Genomic DNA, 23,249 nt, shown 5'->3' with positions numbered 1-23,249 from the left:
ATGAAACATTTTTAAATTTTGACCCCTGTGCAATTCTTCAGTTGACCCTTACTTGGCCCCCTATCGAAAATTCAAGTGGCTAGTCAGTTTTTTTTCCAAGAGTAATGTCTAAGTTGTATTTGTGCTGAATTTGGTGCTTGTATAACCATGTGAAGGATTGTTTCACTTATCTGCTGCACTCTTCAGGGAAGAGTGACTGAACTTGTTTGTTGTCAGTTCAGCTGCTCCCATTATTGTTCGGGGTCGCCACACCAGATAGTCAGATCTGCATTTTTCCCCCACTTTTATCCTTTCTTACATGACAGTTTAGGTTTATTAATACACTTGTCATTTTTCCAGTTACCCACTAATTCACACCATACAGATCACTCAATATTGGCCTTGTCAGTTGTAATGAACAAACACAGGCAGCGCCGTGCACTTTAAATTAGTGACCACAACTGTTGACAGTCTGTGTACATCAATGAAAGGAGGGTAAACAAAGTTATACAAAGAGTGCACATTTTGGATCCAGGTACCAAAATGGTCACTCAATTTAAAAAGAAAAATGTGAGCGTGATCATAACAAATACAGAAACATTCCAACAGAGAAGTTTGAAATCACTTTTACTACATACTTTCAAAAACACAATAGATTCACTCAAGTTTTTGTGACAAACAGGTGGATAAATGGATTTTATTCACATTCTCCTTACAGCAGATGATTTAAATAAGGCTAAAGGAGCAGTGGTTGGCAGCAGTGCAATGGAGACTCTGGTACAGATGACAAGGATTTTTGAATTGTAGGAAGTAAGTGGAACAGGGGTTTGTGGACCTACAACTGCTATTCACGTCTGAGATATTCTGAAATTAACCTTAAGAGATGCATACTGTAGCATTAATCTACAGGAACTAGGTCACCCTGGATAGAGGGAAAAGAAAAAAAAAGTAATTCGGCAGTACAGAAAGTTATTGTAAAATTCTCTTTTCTCAGATATGAACGGTGCCCAAATGTCACAATCTCAGGATGGGTGCAGGGCAGTAGAGTGAGAGAATAAAATGTCCTTTAAAGAGAGGAATCAAGTCAAAGCATAAGTAATCATCTGTCCTGCTGAAGTGCCCATGAGGAAAACACTGTTTTGCTATCGACTTCAAAGACACAGCAGAAACATCCCTAAGGCGAGGGACAAGTTAATTTGGATGAAAATGCCAGCGTTGAAACCATCTTTCCTTATATGACATTTTTATGCAAGACACAAGTAAGAGATGCAGGCCAGGCATCACAACAGTCAGCTAGAAGTTTTTTCACCCAGAGAGATGCACTAGGTGTTTAGTTCACTCTCTGGTCTCAAGGCGTGTGGTTTGTGGGACGAGAGACGACACAATCAGGAGCAGCGTTAGTTTTTGTTCAACATAACTGTAGGTCTGTAAAAGCAGCAGCAGCAGTCCTTCACTGAAATACAACAACGCGGGAGAAAACACCGGAAGGCTCGCTGCCGTCACCAAGTGCCGCACGTAAGCCTTCTTGTTGCCGAGCCCGTGCCAGCTTTGCTAGTGCGGCAAATGACCGTGGTTCTGTAACAGCCAGATCACAGAGAACCTTCCGGTTGAGTTCAACGCTACACTGTGTGGAGGAAGAGAGGAAATGTGTTACGTCCACAGTGGGGTCAGATGCTCCAACAAGCAGCAGTGTGCAGAAGTGGCATAATGGTGTGATATTCAGCAATTTAAAAAAGGCGACAAGTCATGAAGTTGAAGGTAAATGTGTTAACTAACCTTTATTAGATTGTGTACAAGGCCAGGATACTTCAGGCCGTGTTCTCGCGTTGCCGCTGCAATGCGGGTTATCCAGAGCTGAAAGACAACACGATTTATCTTGTTCAATTATAAATAATTATTACTTCTACCAAGAAGGTTCAGATTCCACTCTAATATTTACTCAAAAACTAAAATGAGTGCTCGTGATGATGTCATAACTTTCCAGAGATTAAATACAATCACCAGTCATGCTCGTTTCAAGCAAACATGAAAAACGGTGTTTAGCAAACAGCAAAACATGCTGCCAAATCGCACCAACAACTGACAAAATGAACATCTGTGCCCACGTGCTGCTACCACAGATGTTTTGCAGACCAGGCAGCCAGTGCACAACAAAAAACAACAAGGTAAACAATAACAGATCGATCGCATTAACTGCTTGTCACAAAGCTGAGCAAAAAGGTTTATCTTGACCTGGGTTATAAACCAGCAAAGACTGAGGTAGATCCAGAAAATAGGGTAGAGCCAAAACCTTTAGAGTACCATTCCTTAAAAAAAAATAAAAAAAAATAGTGCTTGACTTTTTAGTCCATATGACAGTATCACTTGAAAAGCATACTGAGTGCCACACCCCCCTAGTTACTACAACAAACATCAGCAAAACACTACAGCCCCCCACACACACAATTTATAAATCATCAGTTTGACGATGCAATTTCAACTTAGTGCTGTGCTATGCACAAAGGAGTTTACACTGGTTTTAGTTGCAGCACAATTAAGCTGCTACACAGGAGCTCACTTTGGAGCTGTATTACATGTACACTGGAGATCAAAATTACAGAACAATTCATGAACATTTACTTTTTTCAGAAATAATGTACTCTTCATTGCTCAACATTTAATGGATTTTTTTGTTGTGACTATAGCATTCTACAAAATAACCACGGCACATCAACATAACACCTTTATTTGGTGGAAAACACATTGATCAAAATTAGAGAACAGCAATGATGACTGACCACAGAGAAAGATTACAACTAAATTCCTGAAGGTTACAACAATCAACAATTAGTAGGAAGCATACACGCCACTGCTTTGAATTACTTGAGTACATCTGCAGGCACAGGACGTCACTAGTCTCTCACTCTGCTCTGGTGTGACTTTGGTCCACTCTTCTTCCAGTCTCCTCCACAGTTCAGTGACTGTAGTGGGTTTCTTGGTCATAACTTTGTCACCAAAGATTTCCCAAACGTTTTCTATTGAGTTTTGATCAGGACTCTGGGCTGGCCATTTCATTATTTCAATGTTTCTCAGTTTCAAGAAACTGCTTTACCCATTTTGCTGAGACAGGGGGCATTGTCCTGCATGGAAATTTCTGGCTGATTGGTGATGAATGCAGGTAAGGGACCACATGTTGTCAAAGAAATTCTGTTAAACATTTGCACTGACTCTGCCATGTAGAGGCTTTATGAGGTGACGTCCAACTCAACCTGCAGAAAACATTCCCCAAACCATTACACTTCCTCCTCTACCTTTCAATGACGTCTTTACACACTTGGGGTTCACTCTTTCCCCAGTTTTACACAGCGAACATAAGGTTTCTGATCTGACCCAAATAAATTAAACTTGTTGTCATCACTAAAGTGAACTTTGGACCAGTTCTCCTGTCTACACAACAGGCTCCTCGGCAAAGGTTAGTCCAGCCCGGTAGAGTCGTGGTTAGCACTGTTGCCTCACAGCAAGAAGGTCGCGGGATTGATTCCAGGCCTTTCTGCATTGCGTTTGCATGGGTTTCCTCCTACAATCAAAAACATGCTTATTTAGGGTCTGCTCCTTTCTCTGCCCCTGACCAAGGCAGTGTCTACATCTGGAGTTGGTTCCCAGGCACCGGACTGGGCTCCATTGCCCAGTGCTCCTACTGGTTAGATTGTGTCTAAGTGTAATTGGGATGGATTAAATGTATATATGTGCAATGACAAAGTTTATATTCTATTCTATGAGAGGTTTAGTCACTGTAGTGTGGGCTTTCAGTCCAAATGTTCAGGACAACCGTTTAGTAGAGCATGTTGACATCTACTACATTCTTCTGAATGTGATGGCACTAAACATCGAGACACTGTATGATGAGACAGATCCTTACCCTGTTCAGCACTGCAGTGTTGGACTGATTGCCCATTGAGATTCTGTTTTCTCTTGCATTTGTCTTTTGTGGATGACCAACCTTCTTGGGGAACTTGAATGAGTTTGTGAAGTTGTAAAGATGCAATATTCTAGAAATCACAGATTTGGAATGGCTAACTTCTCCTGCTATGGCTGATAGGGTCATCCCTTAGGACTTCATCTGGATAACCTGTTGCCGGAGGGTTTCAGTCACTTTAGAAAGGCTCAAAAAGTCAGTGAAAACTGGAAAGTTAGCCTGCCAATTAAATAGGGTTTGTCAGATGATTAAGGAAATTAGCACCAGGTGCCAGATTAACCAACCAACCAACCAAGGAATCAAACTTTATTTCTATAGTCCTTTCCACAGCCCAAAGGGTGACCAAAGTGCTTCACAGTCAGATAAAAAAAATTCACAGAGAATAACTTAAAACCATAAGACAATAAGTAAATTTAAAACAGACACATCAATAAAAACATCCAAAAATATTTACAGATAAGAACCAAATAAAATGTCAGAGCACTACTGGTTGTGTAAAAGCCATTCTAAAAAGGAAGGTTTTTAATTTAAATTAAAAAATACCCAAGTCAGTGATGGTGCAGATCTCAGGGGGAACTTGTTCCAAAGTCTGGGTGCGGCCACAGAGAAAGCCCAGTCTCCCCAGTGGCAGTAACTGGACCTCAGAAACTCTAGTGCACGCTGTTTAGACGATCTCAAAACTGTTTTGGTCCAGATGTGTCAATATGTGTAAGCATAGTGGGGCCAAACCATTCAAAGCTTTAAAAACAAACATAGGAATAAGGGAAAAGTGGGAGACTCCAACATAAAGTCCATTGCAATAGTCCAACAACTAAAGCATGAATGGCTTTTCCAGATCTACACAATTTAAAAAAGGCTTCACCTTTGCTAAAAGCCATAGTTGATTAAAAACTTGACTTTACCACCAGTGTGTGAGAAATCTTGGAGTCATTTTTTATCAGGATATGTCATTCAATGCGCATATTAAACAAATATGTAGGACTGCTTTTTTGCATTTACGCAATATCTCTAAAATTACAAAGGTCTTGTCTCAGAGTGATGCTGAAAAACTAATTCATGCATTTATTTCCTCTAGGCTGGACTACTGTAATTCATTATTATCAGGTTGTCCTAAAAGTTCCCTGAAAAGCCTTCAGTTAATTCAAAATGCTGCAGCTAGAGTACTAAAGGGGACTAGAAGGAGAGAGCATATTTCACCCATATTGGCCTCTCTTCATTGGCTTCCTGTTAATTCTAGAATAGAATTTAAAATTCTTCTTCTTACTTATAAGGTTTTGAATAATCAGGTCCCATCTTATCTTAGGGACCTCATAGTACCATATCACCCCAATAGAGCGCTTCGCTCTCAGACTGCAGGCTTACTTGTAGTTCCTAGGGTTTGTAAGAGTAGAATGGGAGGCAGAGCCTTCAGCTTTCAGGCTCCTCTCCTGTGGAACCAGCTCCCAATTCAGATCAGGGAGACAGACACCCTCTCTACTTTTAAGATTAGGCTTAAAACTTTCCTTTTTGCTAAAGCTTATAGTTAGGGCTGGATCAGGTGACCCTGAACCATCCCTTAGTTATGCTGCTATAGACTTAGACTGCTGGGGGGTTCCCATGATGCACTGAGTGTTTCTTTCTCTTTTTGCTCTGTATGCACCACTCTGCATTTAATCATTAGTGATTGATCTCTGCTCCCCTCCACAGCATGTCTTTTTCCTGGTTCTCTCCCTCAGCCCCAACCAGTCCCAGCAGAAGACTGCCCCTCCCTGAGCCTGGTTCTGCTGGAGGTTTCTTCCTGTTAAAAGGGAGATTTTCCTTCCCACTGTGGCCAAGTGCTTGCTCACAGGGGGTTGTTTTGACCGTTGGGGTTTTTACGTAATTATTGTATGGCCTTGCCTTACAATATAAAGCGCCTTGGGGCAACTGTTTGTTGTGATTTGGCGCTATATAAATAAAATTGATTGAGTCAATTTGTTTGTCGAAGTTAAAAGCACTGACAAACATCACCCCAAGATGTCTGACAGTGGGTTTAAACAACAATCCCCCAACATCCATTATCTGTGGGTCACCAAAGAGAATACACTCACTCTTGTCTTCATTTAGGTGTAGGAAATGCAAAGACAACCATTGTTTTATTTCTGCGATTAACACATAACTGGGAGGTATTCAAAAGTGTTCTGTAATTTTGATCAGTTCCTTTTTAAACATCTCATTTAAGTTTTTATACTGTGCTTCATATAATAGATGTAACTCATTAAATATGCTTAAAATACTGCTCTGTTGCTCCTGTTTGGATCAATTCAAATGGGACTAAGCATTGACCTTGACATTTATGAAATTTTATGTTCTCTAATTTTGATCTCCAGTGTACGTACAGTCTATTATCCTTTAAGTGTAATATCCTGCTCCAAAAATAACTTCAGAAGAGCAGTCACACTACTCTGACTAACTCTGTGTTTAGTGCCTTGAAACCAGTTGTATAGGATTGAAGAAAAAAAAGGCTCAGAGATCCACAAAAAAGTCTGTAATTTTTACAATCAAAAACAGTGGAATTATGAGACCTGCTCAATCCAGTGAATTAGGGGAAAATGGGCACTAGATAGAGGGCAAGTCTCCATCACAATGATGAATGAAAGGAAATGAAATGTGCGCCATGGACTTCAGTACCGGCATGACCCTTAATTGGAATAAGCAACTTTAGAAAACAGATAGAAGGGTATAATAGCAATGACGTGATGTTTGTGGTTTGGGGGAAGATACTTCATCCAGTGAAGCCTTTTCCAAAACTTTTTCCTCCGTGTGGCACAGAGTAGACTACAGTGCTTCTGACCCTGCACCTCTACATTTCTCCAATGTTCCTATGGACTGTCCAAACCTCATATATCTTGACTGTTCTTATCACAACTCTTTCCTCTGGTTTCTCAACTTGTTGAAGTGACTAGCTACAAGAAGAGTGGCAGTTGTTCTAAACTTCTTCCACTTAATTACAGTGACTGTGTTCTGCTCAATATATGAACTGGGACAAACACTCCTAAAACTGGCCAACATTTCTGTAAGTGTGCTCTGCACTTCCGGTGTCAGAACGAGGCTCTAATACTGATCTCTCACAGTGGACATGCACCTAAGATGAAAATTTCAGACCCCTCCATGATTTCTAAGTGGAAGAACTTGCAAAACCGCAGGGTGTTCAAATACTTATTTTCCTCACTGTATATTCCATAAAGCCTTTTCCAGATCTGCATCTCAATACGATCCAGTCTCACTGTTCCACTGGCGATCCCTTTGTGCACACAGCATCTTTTTAATTCTTTTTTTTTTTTTTCAAACTTCCACCAATAGCCAATAAAATGATATATACATTAGCTATTCTTTTTTTAGTACAGTCACTTGCCCAGTTCTGGCTCATTGCCAGTTCCGGATCACTGCTGTAGTATTTGCGCTGCCGTTTCTTGTAATCAGCACGAATAAGCTAATACTTGGTACCAATGGAAAGACTGATGTTTTGTCTACAAACGACCACAAGCTCGACCGGATCCAGCCATCTTTGTGATCAACAGAGGAATCAAAACATCCCGGTCTCGGTGGTGTGCACGCGTTTTCTGACTCACTCATTCCTGCAAGTATGAAAGTGACGATCTCTAAGAAGTAGCAACGGTGAGTTAGCCATTCATTGTCATTGGTTCTAGAGTGGGAAAATACTTACTTACTTGGTTAGAAAATGTCAGTGTGTTATGTCTTGCTGTTTAATTGCTGCACACATTTATCTCTGACGTGAAAATTTGCCAGATGTGGAACACTGAAGCAGTAGCCTCATGTCAGTACTTGTGAGCCATGTGTACTTTGGGGGTCATCTCAACATCATGAATGGACATGAATGTCGGGGCTTTTACTTTTTAATTTGGGAGAAATCTCACCTCCACACATTTAAAACCCTCCTTTGCTCTCCATCTCTAACAATATCAGGTGCAAAATGATAGCAAGTTGGGGCATCTTGTGCTATCCTGACCCACTTCACTGAGTTAAAAGCTTAGGTGAAGATGTCAAAATCCAAGAATGTTTATTACCACATATTTTATTTTATCTTCATTTATTAAGGAATGCCACCCAATTTGAGTAAACACTTAATATTTTGCTCGTAAAAACATATAACAGTGCCTTTCGAAACTAAGTAAATTCTCATTTAATAAGTAGAATTTATATCATTTTGTGTTCAAAACACATTCTCGGGCACAGTGTGTATCATTCTGCACCAGAAGGCCTCCAGCCAGATGCCAGGAATGCCCCCAAAGTGACAAAGTGTCGTGATCCAGAACGGGGCAAAGTGATCCATTTCCGGCAAATATTTGCACCACACATTATGTGGCTTCACACTTTTAGTAGAAGGGCTACCCCATCCAGACTTTTTCAGCTAGATAACATCCAAATACTCAATACAACAATACACAAAGGACATTTAGTTGCATTATGGCTCCATATAGCGGGACTTACACTGTAAATACTTGTCAATGTAATATTCCAGTTGTTTTTGTTTAATATATTTGCAAATAATGTATAAAATCCTGTTTTTGCTTTGTTACTCTCAGCATTGAGCGGCGTCTGAAAAAGGGAACAGCATTTCAAATTAGTTTAGAATGTACAGCGGTCGGCAGCAATACGCCTTGGTTACGTCTTGTCTGCTAAGTAAGAGAAGCAGAAGAAATTATATTAGCACAAGACCAGTGAATGGTGCCGACTACTTCCTGCGTCATACCTTACGCATGTTGCGTTTCTTCAGTATCCGACCTTTGGTGGCGAAGACAAAAGCCCTGGTGACCGCCCGCACAGCCAAACTGTAACATCGGTTCTTTCTGCCTCTAAAATGCTGAGGAAGAACACACAGAAAGTAAAAAACAAAACGCCATACTGTTATTATTCGATTAGGACAAGCCGGCTATCCAACCAGTTTAAAAAATAGCCTTAATCCTACCCTTGCATATTTGAGAAGTTCTTGCACTTTCCAGTATCTGTCAGGACCGCGGCTTCTGATATGGCAGGGGAATGTTAGAAACACCATTTCTTATTTCATTCAGCCAACCTTTTCTTCCAAAAAAAAAAAAAAAAAAGAAACCTTAGCGCATTTCCGAGCTCCGTGTTAACTCAAACTGACATGCGCAAGCTGAATGTAGAGAGTGCGTTCGTTTTTATCTCCGGGAATGTAGTGCGGACCGACTGTTTCCGGTGCCCGAGTTTCACATGACAAAGTTTAGTTATGTTAGCAGTTTTGAATAGCGGGGTCAAACGAATCACCTAGCTACGGTCCATGTGTGTGTGTAGTTAGACAACGAAATCAGATTTGATTGCCTCGATATTTCCACAAATGAAACAATGTTCCGATTATAGCTAGAAATCCGGGAGGTACAGCTTCACAAAACATATGCACCGCTAGTTGTGACGCAGCCGCGGTGGATGCTGGGAAAACAGTGTAAGCGGTGGAGGTCAGAGAGAAGCTTTTAATATGTCTCTAGTTGGTTTTTCGTCCTTGAGGTGCTGTGCTGCGTCGATACTCCGTTCCTCCAAAACGCTGCTGGTATGTTAAATTTCAAGAAATAACCTTACTCATTAAATGACTTTGTTTTGTTTTAATAGGAGTGGTGTTGCAACTGTTTGACAGTTTAGGGCTCCGTCTATGCTTTGGAATGTAGGTTACGTATAAACATAAAACATTTTCAGACCGGTTTAGTGGTGACGTTTTCTTTAGTTTGTTTGCTAGTGATTAGAAAATAACGCAACCTACACATGCTATTAATTTTTGTATTTTTTTTTTCTTATTTCTTGTGAGAGTAAAACTGGGCAGCATCGTTTGCAAGAAGTTGTGGTTTGTCTGATGCTATTTCCAACATGATGACGTTATGGTTCTGAGGCTTTCTACTCAAAACATCCATAAACCAAAAAGTCCACACCTAAAATGCCCAAATGCCAAAAACGTCCACAGTACACACCAAAACGTCCACATAGTGTGAATTTGTAGAGTAACATGCATATCTCACATTTGAGAAAGCTCTATCTACCTTATTCCTGAAGGTGCTGCTGTAGAAGCGATTATGGGCACAACCACACTCTCACGAGCACCACTACCTTAGCTTATGACAAGCTAAAAGTGGATGCATTATGGCCGAAAAACTTTCAAGTTTCTGGGGATTGTGTGTTAGTACGTTCCTGTGGCCGATGTGCTTGATGAATTCCTGCGCAAAAAGTAGTTCCCAGATAATTGTGATATAGTATATGTGACCGTAGTACCTTTGTGGCCAGGATGGCTGTGGGATCGAACCCCGGACAGCTCGCACTAAAGACCATTCCCACGTCAGCCAAAGGGGAACCCCAAGGTGTTCCCAAGCCACCCGAGACACGTAGTCCCTCCAGCGTGTCCTGGGTCTTACCCGGGGCCTCCTCCCAATGGGACGTGCCTGGAACACCTTTCCAGCGAAGTGTCCAGAGGACATCCAGAAAAGATGCCTGAGCCACCTCAGCTGGCTCCTTCCGTCGTGGAGGAGCAGCGGCTCGACTCCGAGCTCCTTCCGAGTGACAGAGCTCCTCACACTATCTCTAAGGGAGCGCCCAGCCACCCTGCGGAGGAAACTCATCTCGGCCGCTTGTACTTGCTCTCTCTCTCGTTCTTTCGGTCATGAGCCAAATCTCATGACCATAGGTGAAGATCGGAACGTAGATTGATCGGTAAATCGAGAGCTTTGCCCCCCTGCTCAGCTTTCTCTTCGCTACAACGGTCCGATACAGCGACTGCATCACTGTAGACGCTGCACCAATCCGTCTGTCGAGCTCACACTGCATCCTTCCCTCGCTCGTTAACAAGATCCAGAGATACTTAAACTCCTCCACTTGAGGCAAGGACACTCCACCGACCTGAAGACGGTAAGGCACCTTTTTCCGGTCGAGAACCATGGCCTCAAATTTGGAGGTGCTGATTTTCATCCCGGACACTTCACATTCGGTTGCAAACTGCCCCAGTGCACGCTGAAGGTCCTGATTTGATGAAGCCAACAGAACCACATCGTCCGCAAACAGCAGAGATGAGATTCTGTGTTTCCCAAACCAGACCCCCTCTACACCCTGGCTGCGCCTAGAAATTCTGTCCATAAAGGTAATGAACAGAACTGGTGACGGTTGGGATGTTGTGTAAAATGGAAATAAAAACAGAACACAATAACTTGCAAATCCTCTTCAACCTATATTCAGTTGAATACACCACAATCAGGCAGTCCAGTACCCACACTCTTTTACTACGAAGCCACGCTGTTGTAACACGTGCAGAATGTGGCTTGGCATTGTCTTGCTGAAATAAGCAGGGACATCCCTGAAAAAGACGTTGCTTAGATGGCAGCATGTGTTTCTCCAAAACCTGGATGTACCTTTCAGCATTGACGGTGCCATCACAGATGTCTAAGTTCCCCATACCATCACAAATGCTGGCTTTTGAACTTTGTGCTGGTAATAATCTGGATGGTCTTTTTCCTCTTTTGTCCGGACGACACGTCGTCCATGATTTCCAAAAACAATTTGAAATGTGAACTCATGAGACCACAGTACACTTTTCCACTTTGTGTCTGTCCATTTCAAATGAGCTTGTGCCCAGAGAAGGCGGCGGCGTTTATGGATGTTGTTGATGTATGCTTTTCGCTTTGCATGGTAGAGTATTAACTTGCACTTGTAGATGTAGCAGGGAACTGTGTTAACTGACAATGGTTTTGTGAAGTGTTCCTGAGCCCACGCGGTAAGATCCTTTACAGACTGATATTGGTTTTTAATGCAGTGCCGCCTGAGGGATCGAAGATCACGGGCGTTTAATGTTGGTTTTCAGCTTTGCTGCTTAGTGTAGAAAGTTCTCCAGATTCTCTGAATCTTCTGATTATATTACGGACTGTAGATGATGGAATTCACAAACGTGAATTCAGCTCTTTATATAATCATTTGAATCATCTACATGTTGCCACATGTACATAAGGGCTGGATTGTCATTCCTACACTCATATTGTTATATTTAATAAAAAATAATAAGCACACGCAGCGGCTGCCGCTGCATTCAACTACCATTGGAAATTACACAGCTTTTTTGTTGATTCAAATTCAGCAGTTGCTTGTGGCAAAATAATTAATTGTATCCACACAAAAGATTAATTCTGGGCTATATAATGTGCCTGAGTCCATTGAAGATGACCCCTCACCCAGATTAAAAAAAATCCAAGCAAACAGGCTGAGTTTGCCCTGTAATTTCTGACTGTACATGAACGCAGCAGCAGCCTCAGAGCTTACAAATCATCTTCTGCACTGTGTGAAAACATTCAGCCAGTCGAATGAAGTCAAACCAAACAATGTTATAAAAACTAAACGAACGATTAAAAAACATCAAGAATGACAGCAAAACGAAACACGGACAAATTGAGGTTTTTTTTGCCCTTTGTTCAAATTTTTCAACGGTTTAAAAATCCTGACGAAGAAGCACCAGCTGCAGGAACAAAGCTGCACGAAGGTTAAACTGTGCCAACAAAAGTCCAAATTTCATGTTTCCTTAGGGCTTTGTTGCCCTTCGTTAAGTGCCGTGTGACTGGACCATAAGAAAGTTAGCAAGTGCCGCACCATCCATGAGTCGCACTTTAGTATCTGTTGTCACATCGTTTAATGCTTCCAATTTGTGTTCAAGACAGGCCATGGGGTCAGACTTCTTCTCCTGGTGTAACTGCCCATAGGTAGACAGAGATGGTGGAAAGGGGTGGTTTTCATGACAGAAGAAATTGTCCAAGTCGCCATCTCTTGTCTGCCATGCAACATACAGACTTGCACAGAGGGAAGATTCACATTTGAGGAGACTGACCTTATCCTCTGATTTCTTGGATCTTTGGGCTTGAACATTGAACAGTACCACCTTGTTTCTGGTAATCATTGCTGTAATTGGCTAAGTATTTATTCTAAGTAGATCATCCAGAAATGTTGCATACTGCTGTTGACCATTTGCAACAATAGTGGTTAGACACTCAATTGACTGCTCATCCACAGTGTCTTTTGAATCTGAGAAGGTCCTGGCTTTCTTCCTGAAATGGGCTCCCCATATCCTCCAGTACACTGACTACAGCATGAACATGTCCAGCAAATAACATTCTGGGCTGATGTGGTTTCTTAAAATAACTCTGATATTTATTATATTTTTGTGGTCAGATAAATTCTGTAAGACCTGCTGTTTGAAGCATATTTTTACAAGTAGTGTTATTGCTGTGTTGTGTCATTGGCATGATGTGCTCAAATATTTAGATGGTGTAGTTCTGTAGGAGTCCTGGGCCAAATAAATACCCCAAAACTACAAGAAAACTAGAATACAAGGTCCCACAGCTACAAAAAAAAATTGATCTCTGTTGTACAAAGTCAGTCAATGCCTTTGTCAGAAATAAAGGAGTTAAATCTTAAAATGGGAATAATTTGGATTTTTTTTTTTCCTTAATTGTCTTTGTAAATGTTTAAGTAATCAAAATACAATAATCATTGTTCTGTCAGTCATTTTTGCTCTGTGATTATAAAAATGTATCATTATTGTCATAGGTATTAAAGGCACTGCGCTGCGGTGGTTTGAATCATATTTGTCTAATAGATTACAGTTTGTTCATGTAAATGGGGAATCTTCTTCACAGACTAAAGTTAATTATGGAGTTCCACAAGGTTCTGTGCTAGGACCAATTTTATTCACTTTATACATGCTTCCCTTAGGCAGTATTATTAGACGGTATTGCTTAAATTTTCATTGTTACGCAGATGATACCCAGCTTTATCTATCCATGAAGCCAGAAGACACACACCAATTAGCTAAACTGCAGGATTGTCTTACAGACATAAAGACATGGATGACCTCTAATTTCCTGCTTTTAAACTCAGATAAAACTGAAGTTATTGTACTTGGCCCCACAAATCTTAGAAGCATGGTGTCTAACCAGATCTTTACTCTGGATGGCATTTCCCTGACCTCTAGTAATACTGTGAGAAATCTTGGAGTCATTTTTGATCAGGATATGTCATTCAAAGCGCATATTAAACAAATATGTAGGACTGCCTTTTTGCATTTACGCAATATCTCTAAAATCAGAAAGGTCTTGTCTCAGAGTGATGCTGAAAAACTAATTCATGCATTTATTTCCTCTAGGCTGGACTATTGTAATTCTTTATTATCAGGTTGTCCTAAAAGTTCCCTAAAAAGCCTTCAGTTAATTCAAAATGCTGCAGCTAGAGTACTGACGGGGACTAGCAGGAGAGAGCATATCTCACCCGTGTTGGCCTCTCTTCATTGGCTTCCTGTTAATTCTAGAATAGAATTTAAAATTCTTCTTCTTACTTATAAGGTTTTGAATAATCAGGTCCCATCTTATCTTAGGGACCTCGTAGTACCATATCACCCTAATAGAGCGCTTCGCTCTCAGACTGCAGGCTTACTTGTAGTTCCTAGGGTTTGTAAGAGTAGAATGGGAGGCAGAGCCTTCAGCTTTCAGGCTCCTCTCCTGTGGAACCAGCTCCCAATTCAGATCAGGGAGACAGATACCCTCTCTACTTTTAAGATTAGGCTTAAAACTTTCCTTTTCGCTAAGGCTTATAGTTAGGGCTGGATCGGGTGACCCTGGACTATCCCTTGGTTATGCTGCTTTAGACGTAGACTGTGGGGGGGTTCCCATGATGCACTGTTTCTTTCTCTTTTTGCTCTGTATGCATCACTCCACATTTAATCATTAGTGATCGATCTCTGCCCCCCTCCACAGCATGTCTTTTTCCTGGTTCTTTCCCTCAGCCCCAACCAGTCTCAGCAGAAGACTGCCCCTCCCTGAGCCTGGTTCTGCTGGAGGTTTCTTCCTGTTAAGAGGGAGTTTTTCCTTCCCACTGTTGCCAAGTGCTTGCTCACAGGGGGTCGTTTTGACCGTTGGGGTTTTTCATAATTATTGTATGGCCTTGCCTTACAATATAAAGCGCCTTGGGGCAACTGTTTGTTGTGATTTGGCGCTATATAAAAAAAAAAGTTGATTGAGTTGATTGTGTATTAGAGTATTCAGTGACAGTGATATTTCTCTGGATAACTAAAGAGCAAAATGTAGCTATGGACGTGTACTTGTTTATTACCTAGAAAAAAATTATTCTTCTTTTTCTTTCTCTTTCTTCCCGTGTCTGTGCTGTCAGGCAGTCCGATGTGCCCAAACAGCAGCAGCACAGTCCAGAATAAAGAAGTTTGAGGTGTACCGATGGGACCCAGATACTCCAGGAGACAAACCCCGCATCCAGACCTATGAGATTGACCTCAACACGTATGTGATACAACTTTTAATTTTGTAGTTAAGAGGTGGGAGAGGAAGGAAGGCTGCAGTTATGTACTGCAGCTGTCAGTCATTAGCTTACATACTGATCTGCTTGATCATGCACATCAGGGTGACCTGTTATCTGAAAATAATGGATTATTTACTCAAAAATAAACAAACAGCAGACTAGTCCTTTTCTTAAAATATTTAACTTCACTTACAGAAAGGTTCTGTTTATTTGTTTTTCTTCACTGCACTCAGAAGACTTTAGATGCAAATATTCAAATCAAAAGTCTGTTGTTGTTTGTTTTTTTTTTTTGCCATTTTTGTGGACTACAACCTTTTTTGAACAGCTACCTATTCATACAGTGATTATTCTGGTTGATACAAATATTTATGTCCCATGGAGTATCACTGATATATGATGCTTAGAACCGTGTTGAAAGTTTGACTAAGCACATGTGAACAGACTCGAGGTGGATTTAGCAAAGCTGGTTTTGACATCGCAGCACATTTTCAGATCTCTTACACCATCTGTTCCCTTACTTGTGTCTGGGGAAACTGTCAGTTTCTGTGAACATGCGGCATAAGATCCAAAACTCTAAAAGGCACACCAGGCTTTTGTTATTATGATTACATACAACATGAAGTGAGGTTTTCTTCATTTATTTTTAATTTCAAACTCAGTGTTTTTCCCCATATGATGCTTTGTACATGTAGTTGTGGCCCAATGGTTCTTGATGCCTTGATCAAGATTAAGAATGAGATGGATTCGACTCTGACTTTCCGCCGCTCCTGCAGAGAAGGTCAGTAATATGAACATTAGAAGGTTTCATTGGCATATTTACAGAAGGGTAATTATTCAACTGTGTGTCTTTATTGCAAGAATGGCTAAAAGAGCTTTAAAATCTACACACCACCTGAGTCTGCCTGACCTTACACGCTAATGTAGGTATAAGGAATATCTAGGATCTCATCTATGTCTGCATTTCAGTGGAAAATATTAATATTAAAGGAGGCCAATGATATTACGGTCTCTTTGTGGGATTAAGAAAAATTATACATTTTCTAAATTGGTTTGAAAATCGAACTTTTGTGAATCTTCAACATCTGTGATACCTTGTTTATTCACAGTTATTTAATTGCTGTGTTTGTCAGAAGTTACTCAGTATTTTTGAAACATACTCTGTAGATTATTCTAATAGCTAAATAGTAGAGAAGCTTGAATCTTCGACTGGACTGGGTTGCTTGACGTGAGGACGTTTCGCTTCAAATCACAGAAGCTTCCTCAGCTAAAATTCCTTGCTCTGGTAGTCTGACTTCTGTCTTAACTCTTGTAGAGAAGAATAAACCAGAAGCCAATAAAAGCTGGAGTTTTTTAACCTAACCAGACCCCACCTACCAAGAGGCTGACTGCTATAGGCTAGTGACTAAACAATAGCTCTAATTAGCACCTATTGTGCTCTAGTTAGCACTCTCCTAATGACAGGACGGAAGCCTCCCCTGATGGCTCCCTTGACGACTCTCTCCTGATGACGTGAATGACTCATTACCATGAACAAAAGACTGAAACTGGTTTGACCTGAGTACCACATTGTAAACAGGGGACAAAGCGTGTCTGAGACCCGCTCCGCGGTTAATGCTGGGTTTCAACTGTTTTACAAAGAATGTTTCCTTGACACCTCTCTCAAACCATTTCTTCTCTCTGGCTAAGATTTTAACTTCCTTGTCCTCAAACATGTGGTTAGTGTCTTTCAGGTGGAGATGAACTGCAGACTGAGGTCCACTGGCTACCTCTCTGCGGTGCTGGTATAGCCTCTTGTGTAAAAGTTGCTTCGTCTCACCTATGTAGTGTTCATTACAGTTTTCCTGACATCTGATATAATACACTACATTGCTCTGTTTGTAACTAGGGATCCTGTCCTTAGGGTGAACTAATTTCTGTCTCAAGGTGTTGACTGGTTTAAAGTAAACTGGGATTTTGTGCTGTCTGAAGATCCTCTGTAGTTTTTCCCCTACTCCTGCTAAATAAGGGAGAGACACTCCACTTCTTCTTGTGTCCGTCTCCTGTCTATCTGGTCTCATTGTTTTCTGGGACTTCTGCACTTTGTCCAGGGACCAGCGTGGGTACCCACATACTGTGAGGGCTTTCCGTACAAGTTGTTGCTCTTTAGCCCTTCTCTCTGCAGTTGTGGGCACCTGTAGGGCTCTGTGTTGAAGAGTCCTGATCACCCGAGCTTGTGTTCAAGGGGGTGGTTTGAGCCAAAGAGCAGATATTGGTCAGTGTGAGTGGATTTTCTGTAAACCTCTGTCTGGAGCTGCCTGTTCTCTCCAATCGTAACATCACAGTCCAAGAAGGCTAAATGGTTGTTTCTGGCATCCTCACGTGTGAACTTGATATTGGAATCCACCGAATTGATGTGTTCTGTAAAGTCCTCGACCTCCTTTTGCTTGATTTTAACCCATGTGTCATCGACATATCTGAACCAGTGACTGGGAGAGATGCCCGTGAACGACGTCAAGGCTATCTTCTCCACTCGCTCCATGTACAGATTGGCCACAATGGGGGATACCAGAGACCCCATCGCACAACCATGGATCTGCCTGTAGTAATTCCCCCTAAACAGGAAATACGTGGTGTTAAGACAGATCTCCAAGAGTTGGCAGATGTGGTCTGGTGTGAGTTTGGTCCTTTCAGGTAGAGACACATCTTCCAGCAGTCTCTGCCTCACAGCTGAGATGGCCTCAGCGGTGGGCATGCAGGTGAACAACGAAGTCACATCAAATGACACCATAGTTTCATCTGCCTCCAACTGCAGGTCCTTGATTAGGTTAAAAAACTCCAGCTTTTGTTGGCTTCTGGTTTATTCTTCTCTACAAGAGTCAAGACAGAAGTCAGACTACCAGAGCGAGGAATTTTAGCTGAGGAAGCTTCTGTGATTTGAAGCGAAACGTCTTCACGTCAAGCAACCCAGTCCAGTCGAAGATTCAAGCTTCTCTACTATGGAAACCACCTGGACAACTGAGAGCCTTCACAGAAATATTGCGACCAACTGTGGCCATGAGGCCCTGGCACTGGTACATAAGCTGGAAAGGACGCTAGGTTAAAAAACTCCAGCTTTTGTTGGCTTCTGGTTTATTCTTCTCTACAAGAGTAAAGACAGAAGTCAGACTACCAGAGCAAGGAATTTTAGCTGAGGAAGCTAAATTTGAAGCGAAACATCCTCACGTCAAGCAACCCAGTCCAGTCGAAGATTCAAGCTTCTCTGCTATGGAAACCACCTGGACAACTGAGAGCCTACACAGAAACATTGCGACTAATAGCTAAATATTGGTGTTGTCAATGACTAAATATTCAAGTAAAGATATAATTTTGAAAAACTTGTCAGGTCATTTTGGCATCATATTTATTTTGTTGTATATTTAAATGTTTCATAGTGCTATATAGTTTTTATCCCCTGCTGCCTGAAGGTCCGAAGGGGGGGATTATGTCATGGTGATTTCTGTCCCTGCATCCCAAAAAGGATTTAAGTGTTCTGAAACCAACTCCTCTCACATTTTTAGGAGGACTTTCATTAAACTTGGTACAGGTCCTTGTTATAGGTTGGTAATACTCTTATGATCATAACGTTCAAGTTGGACTTATTGTACCAGAGTTATGGCCCTTAATTAACAAATTTAGACTCCATCACTTTCATGAGTGGGTGCCTGCATTCTAAAATCAACTCCTAAATTATTTTATAGACGCAGTGTCCAGCACACAATGTGGGGCACCCAGTGGAACAAAGCGTGGTGTCTAGTTAGGACCACAGCGGGTGGGATCGTCACGAAGACGTGCGTGCATGTGCGTGGATCAAAGTCATGCAAGTGTCATGGCACCTTTACGTGATGACATGAGTAAGTCTAAATTTACTGAAAATTGGGTTTTTAGGGAAAATCTGTCTTGACTTAAACCAGGGATCACCAACCCTGTTCCTGGAGGGCACCTGTCCTGCATGTTTTTCACGTCTACCTACTGAAGTCATACCTGATTTTTTTGTTGTTGTTGTTTTTTGTTTTTTTAGTGGTATTTTCCAGTTCTTGATTGGCTGAGCACACCTAATAGAGATAATTGCCTGGGAGTGGAACAGGGAGAGTTAGACAACATGCAGGGCAGGTGCCCTCCAGGAACAGGGTGGGTGACCCCTGCAAACTGTAGGAATTCTGAGAACCAAGTGTCTGCCCAATCTGCTGTCACAGATGATTATTGGTTGTCTCTCTTGTGATAGATTTTGAGTGACAAATCAGCAAAAAATAGTCCTACTCTGATTTGGTGGAGCAGGTAGTGCCTATGCAGCTACTTCCAGAAAACAAACAAACAAGCAAGCTGCTGGGTGCAGTGGGTTTTTGTTTTGTTTTTCTGGAGGTGGCTGCATAGGCACTGTCCTCATTTACAACAATTGAGGAAAAAAAAAGACACTCCTGCCCAGAAAAAGATGCTCCATGGACACGGGGCTGAAGTGAGCAGGAGGAACTGACACTGTTAAACCTCAAGTCAAGCCTTTTTTTAACTGCAGGTATTTGTGGTTCCTGTGCGATGAACATCAATGGAGGCAACACACTTGCGTGTCTTAATAAGATTGACACAAACACAAGCAAACCAATGAAGATCTACCCGTTGCCACATATGTATGTGGTCAAGGATCTGGTGCCTGTGAGTAAATATTGTACATCTGTACACCCCCCCCCCCCCCCCCCCCCCAAAAAAAGGGAAAAAAAACACACACACAGTTTAGCTGATAACAGATTTTTTTTTCCAGTGGTTTGAGCTCGTTAAAAAAAAAAAAAAAAAAAAAGCCCTGAGTGTCAAAAAGCTGTTAGCCTGTCAGTGTTATTAACTGGATTATTGGACAAAAACATAGACACCTGTGAGGGCACTGCCTGTTAGTAATTGTTTTCATGTAGCTGAGTTCATGAAACTGACACATTTTCAGGTCTCTATTTGTATAATTTCTGATCTTACTTTTTATAGTTATTACATGAAAATAACCAGATTAGCACCTCATGTTCACTCATTTAGAAAATGCTACACATGCTTTACTGCTTTTCACTTTTTATATATCATTTTTCTTGGGGTGTTGCTGACTGGATCTCTGTTTAGGACATGAGTAACTTCTACGCCCAGTACAAGTCCATTGAACCGTACCTAAAGAAGAGGGACGAGACAAACGAAGGGAAGGAGCAGTACCTGCAAAGTGTGGAGGACAGGCAGAAACTGGTGCACCTCTGATTTTATTTGGGGGGGAAACATGAACAATGAGTTCGGTCGTAGTCATGTGGAAATAAAATGGTGTTCCTTTCCTGCTCAGGACGGGCTGTATGAATGTATCCTCTGTGCTTGCTGCAGTACAAGCTGCCCCAGCTACTGGTGGAATGGAGACAAATATCTCGGACCTGCTGTCCTCATGCAGGTGTGCATACACAAAAACAAACTCTGAATTCTTGGCATACAAAATGAGCATGTGGATGAAGAATTGTACCTCCTTCTCTTGGCCAGGCGTATCGTTGGATGATTGACTCACGAGATGAGTATACAGAGGAGCGTTTGGCCAAACTGCAGGATCCTTTTTCTCTCTACCGCTGTCACACAATCATGAACTGCACCAAGACCTGCCCTAAGGTAACCCGACAGCATACATCTTCAGTGTTCTGCATGTCCTGAGGGATGTGTCTCTGTTCCCAGCAAAGGCAAAGTAGTTTAAGTAGAGGCTGGTTTCCCCACTCTTGAGAAATTCAGGTGGGATGCTGTCACTTCCAGGTGCCTTCCCTCTAGCTTTTTTTTTTTTAAGGTCTTCCAGAGTGCGTGGTGTGTCTAGTTCCTCCAGGACTGGCACATCTGGGATGGCATCTAGAGCAGTATTGGTGGTGACATTCTGGGTTGCTTGCAGCTCAAGGTGGTCCTTAACCCAACACTGAAGTTGTTTTCGCTGGTCTGAGATCACTTCACCAGCTTTGGACTTGATGGGGCAGTCTTGGAGGTAGGGGGGCCTGTTGCCTTCTTTATGCCTTCATGCATATATCCCCGTCATCGGCAGCAGTCTGTATGAGGACTGCTGCCTTTGTTGCATTTATTGTACTGGACAACAGATACCAGCAGGTGAATGCAGGTATTGTTCATGAGCTCACTGTCATTATTATCAGCCTCAAGCCTGCTCAGTCCATCTGCCTATGAGCATTGATGGCTCTCCTAAACTGGTGGTGAAACATCAACAATGGTAACACACCATACGAACGAATATATGCATGAAGGAAAATAGTTTGTCACCAATTATATCAAACAGCCAAGCGACAAGTATGGCGGAGCTGTCAGTGAGTATCATTTTGTGATATTTGTGACTTTTGGGGGGGGGTTCCAGTATCACCTGGTTTGTGTTCATATCCTAATCCAAACCAGTCAGCCGCCCAAAATAAAGAAAATCAATTTTTGTTCTACATAAATTATTAACTTGTGGCTTTACATTTTGAAATCAGTACTGCCAGTATTCTATTTACCAAAGTTCCAATATACTGTGTTAAAGTCGGCAACACAGCTGGTTGTTTTTGTCCAAATGCAGTATCAGAAAACAAAAGATGTATTTCAGTAAATGTCTCCTAATTTGTCCACATAGTGAAGCAAGCTCAGTGTTGTGGTGCACATTAGCAGCACGGCATGCTTGGTGCACTGACCCATTTTGCTTTGTCTTTGTTTTGTTTTTGTTTTTTTTGCATAATTCCACCATATTGCTCTGCACAGGTGCTCCTAGCAACATTTCTTACAAAGTGAACTGAAATTTTGAACATATACAATAATTAAATGGTTCCCCAAAGCATTTTTTTTTTTCTTCTCCACCAAACTTTAAATTATTGTATAATTTATTAAAAACTTTTGTCATTATGTTACTTTACTTTTTAGAAACAAATTTTCAGAGTTCAGAGGTCTCTTTTTTTCTAGTCCTGCGTTTCAAGCATATCTCTACATGATGCGATCCTTCACTTATCATTAGACGCATATCTGCTGGTGGCCCAGCTGTCCTTCAGTGTGGCACTTCCAGCAGGGCAGAGATGTGGGACCCTGTAGCTCTTTGCTGTGATGAATATCCTTCACTGGAGCACATTTTTGTTAATGTTTTTTTTGTTGTTGTTTTGTTTTTTAAATCAGTGGAGATGATACAAGAATAATAACCTGAGAAATTATGACAACCACCTGAGCCCTAGGCTGCAGATTATTAAAGAATTCATTAATAATTGTCGTCGTCATCAAAGCAAGCTCTAATCAGAGCGTGGTTTTCCTGACATTGTCTTGAACTGTTTCTTGTCCTTTGCCATCCCACTTGCTTGCTCCATAGAGCAAGCAAGGACACTTTATTAATCCCCTCTCAATTATTAATTGAGAGGGGATTAATAAAGTAATCTATTTTGTCAGGAGTAGGTATGATTTAGTCACATGTCCCACACTGTGGCCTCACAGGCTGCTGTTCTTCATAATCTCACTGTTATTGTTATTATTATTATTTTATTTATTTATTTATTTATTTTTGTTGTTGTTGTAGGGGCTGAACCCGGGAAAAGCGATAGCTGAGATCAAGAAGATGATGGCCACATACAAAGAGAAGAAAGCAGCTGCTGTTTGAACCTTGTTATCCTCCTGTACAACATTAATAAATATTTTCTAATTAAAGCACACCTATCAACACACTCAGAAAACTCTAATGCGAATATATGTGTGTGTGTACATGTGTATGAATGCGTGCGCATGCACGGCTTGAGAACTTGTGAAGGTGCTGTCTATGTGCAGAAGAGTGTGTGCTTTTGTCAGATGTGTGCATGTCTGCAGCATGTCAGCAGCTACATTGCTGCTCATAGGAAATCTGCGGTGTTCTGTACTTTTGTTCGACTTGTGCTCAAATTAGCAGCTGGTTCTCAGGCACAATGTGTAAATGTTAATCAGATTTGGAAAATAAATGCCTGTGGCTTAAAGTTTGGCTTTGAACAATTTCTGTAGT

At 41.5% G+C, this 23,249-nt stretch overlaps 2 protein-coding genes across 2 annotated transcripts; one reads left to right on the top strand and one right to left on the bottom strand.

The window, feature by feature from the left end:
• Positions 1–589: 589 nt before the first annotated feature.
• Positions 590–9,071, bottom strand: mrpl20 (mitochondrial ribosomal protein L20). Its single transcript, XM_034166548.1, has 4 exons — positions 8,883–9,071; positions 8,667–8,777; positions 1,756–1,833; positions 590–1,603 (listed from the first exon to the last, which is right to left on the bottom strand). The coding sequence occupies exons 1-4, from the start codon at positions 8,967–8,969 to the stop codon at positions 1,430–1,432; spliced, it is 450 nt and encodes a 149-aa protein (XP_034022439.1). The 5' UTR covers positions 8,970–9,071; the 3' UTR covers positions 590–1,429.
• Positions 9,072–9,328: 257 nt separating this feature from the next.
• sdhb (succinate dehydrogenase complex, subunit B, iron sulfur (Ip)) lies at positions 9,329–22,953 on the top strand. The gene is made up of 8 exons (XM_034166547.1): positions 9,329–9,482; positions 15,113–15,237; positions 15,949–16,034; positions 19,785–19,921; positions 20,369–20,485; positions 20,577–20,678; positions 20,765–20,887; positions 22,797–22,953. The coding sequence occupies exons 1-8, from the start codon at positions 9,411–9,413 to the stop codon at positions 22,875–22,877; spliced, it is 843 nt and encodes a 280-aa protein (XP_034022438.1). The 5' UTR covers positions 9,329–9,410; the 3' UTR covers positions 22,878–22,953.
• Positions 22,954–23,249: the final 296 nt, after the last annotated feature.

The sequence above is a fragment of the Thalassophryne amazonica genome, chromosome 3 (genome assembly GCF_902500255.1).
Source record: "Thalassophryne amazonica chromosome 3, fThaAma1.1, whole genome shotgun sequence".
NCBI classification, from domain to species: domain Eukaryota; kingdom Metazoa; phylum Chordata; class Actinopteri; order Batrachoidiformes; family Batrachoididae; genus Thalassophryne; species Thalassophryne amazonica.
The sequence above is the reverse complement of the archived record's forward strand: the minus strand, read 5'-3'. Positions and strand labels throughout refer to the sequence as shown.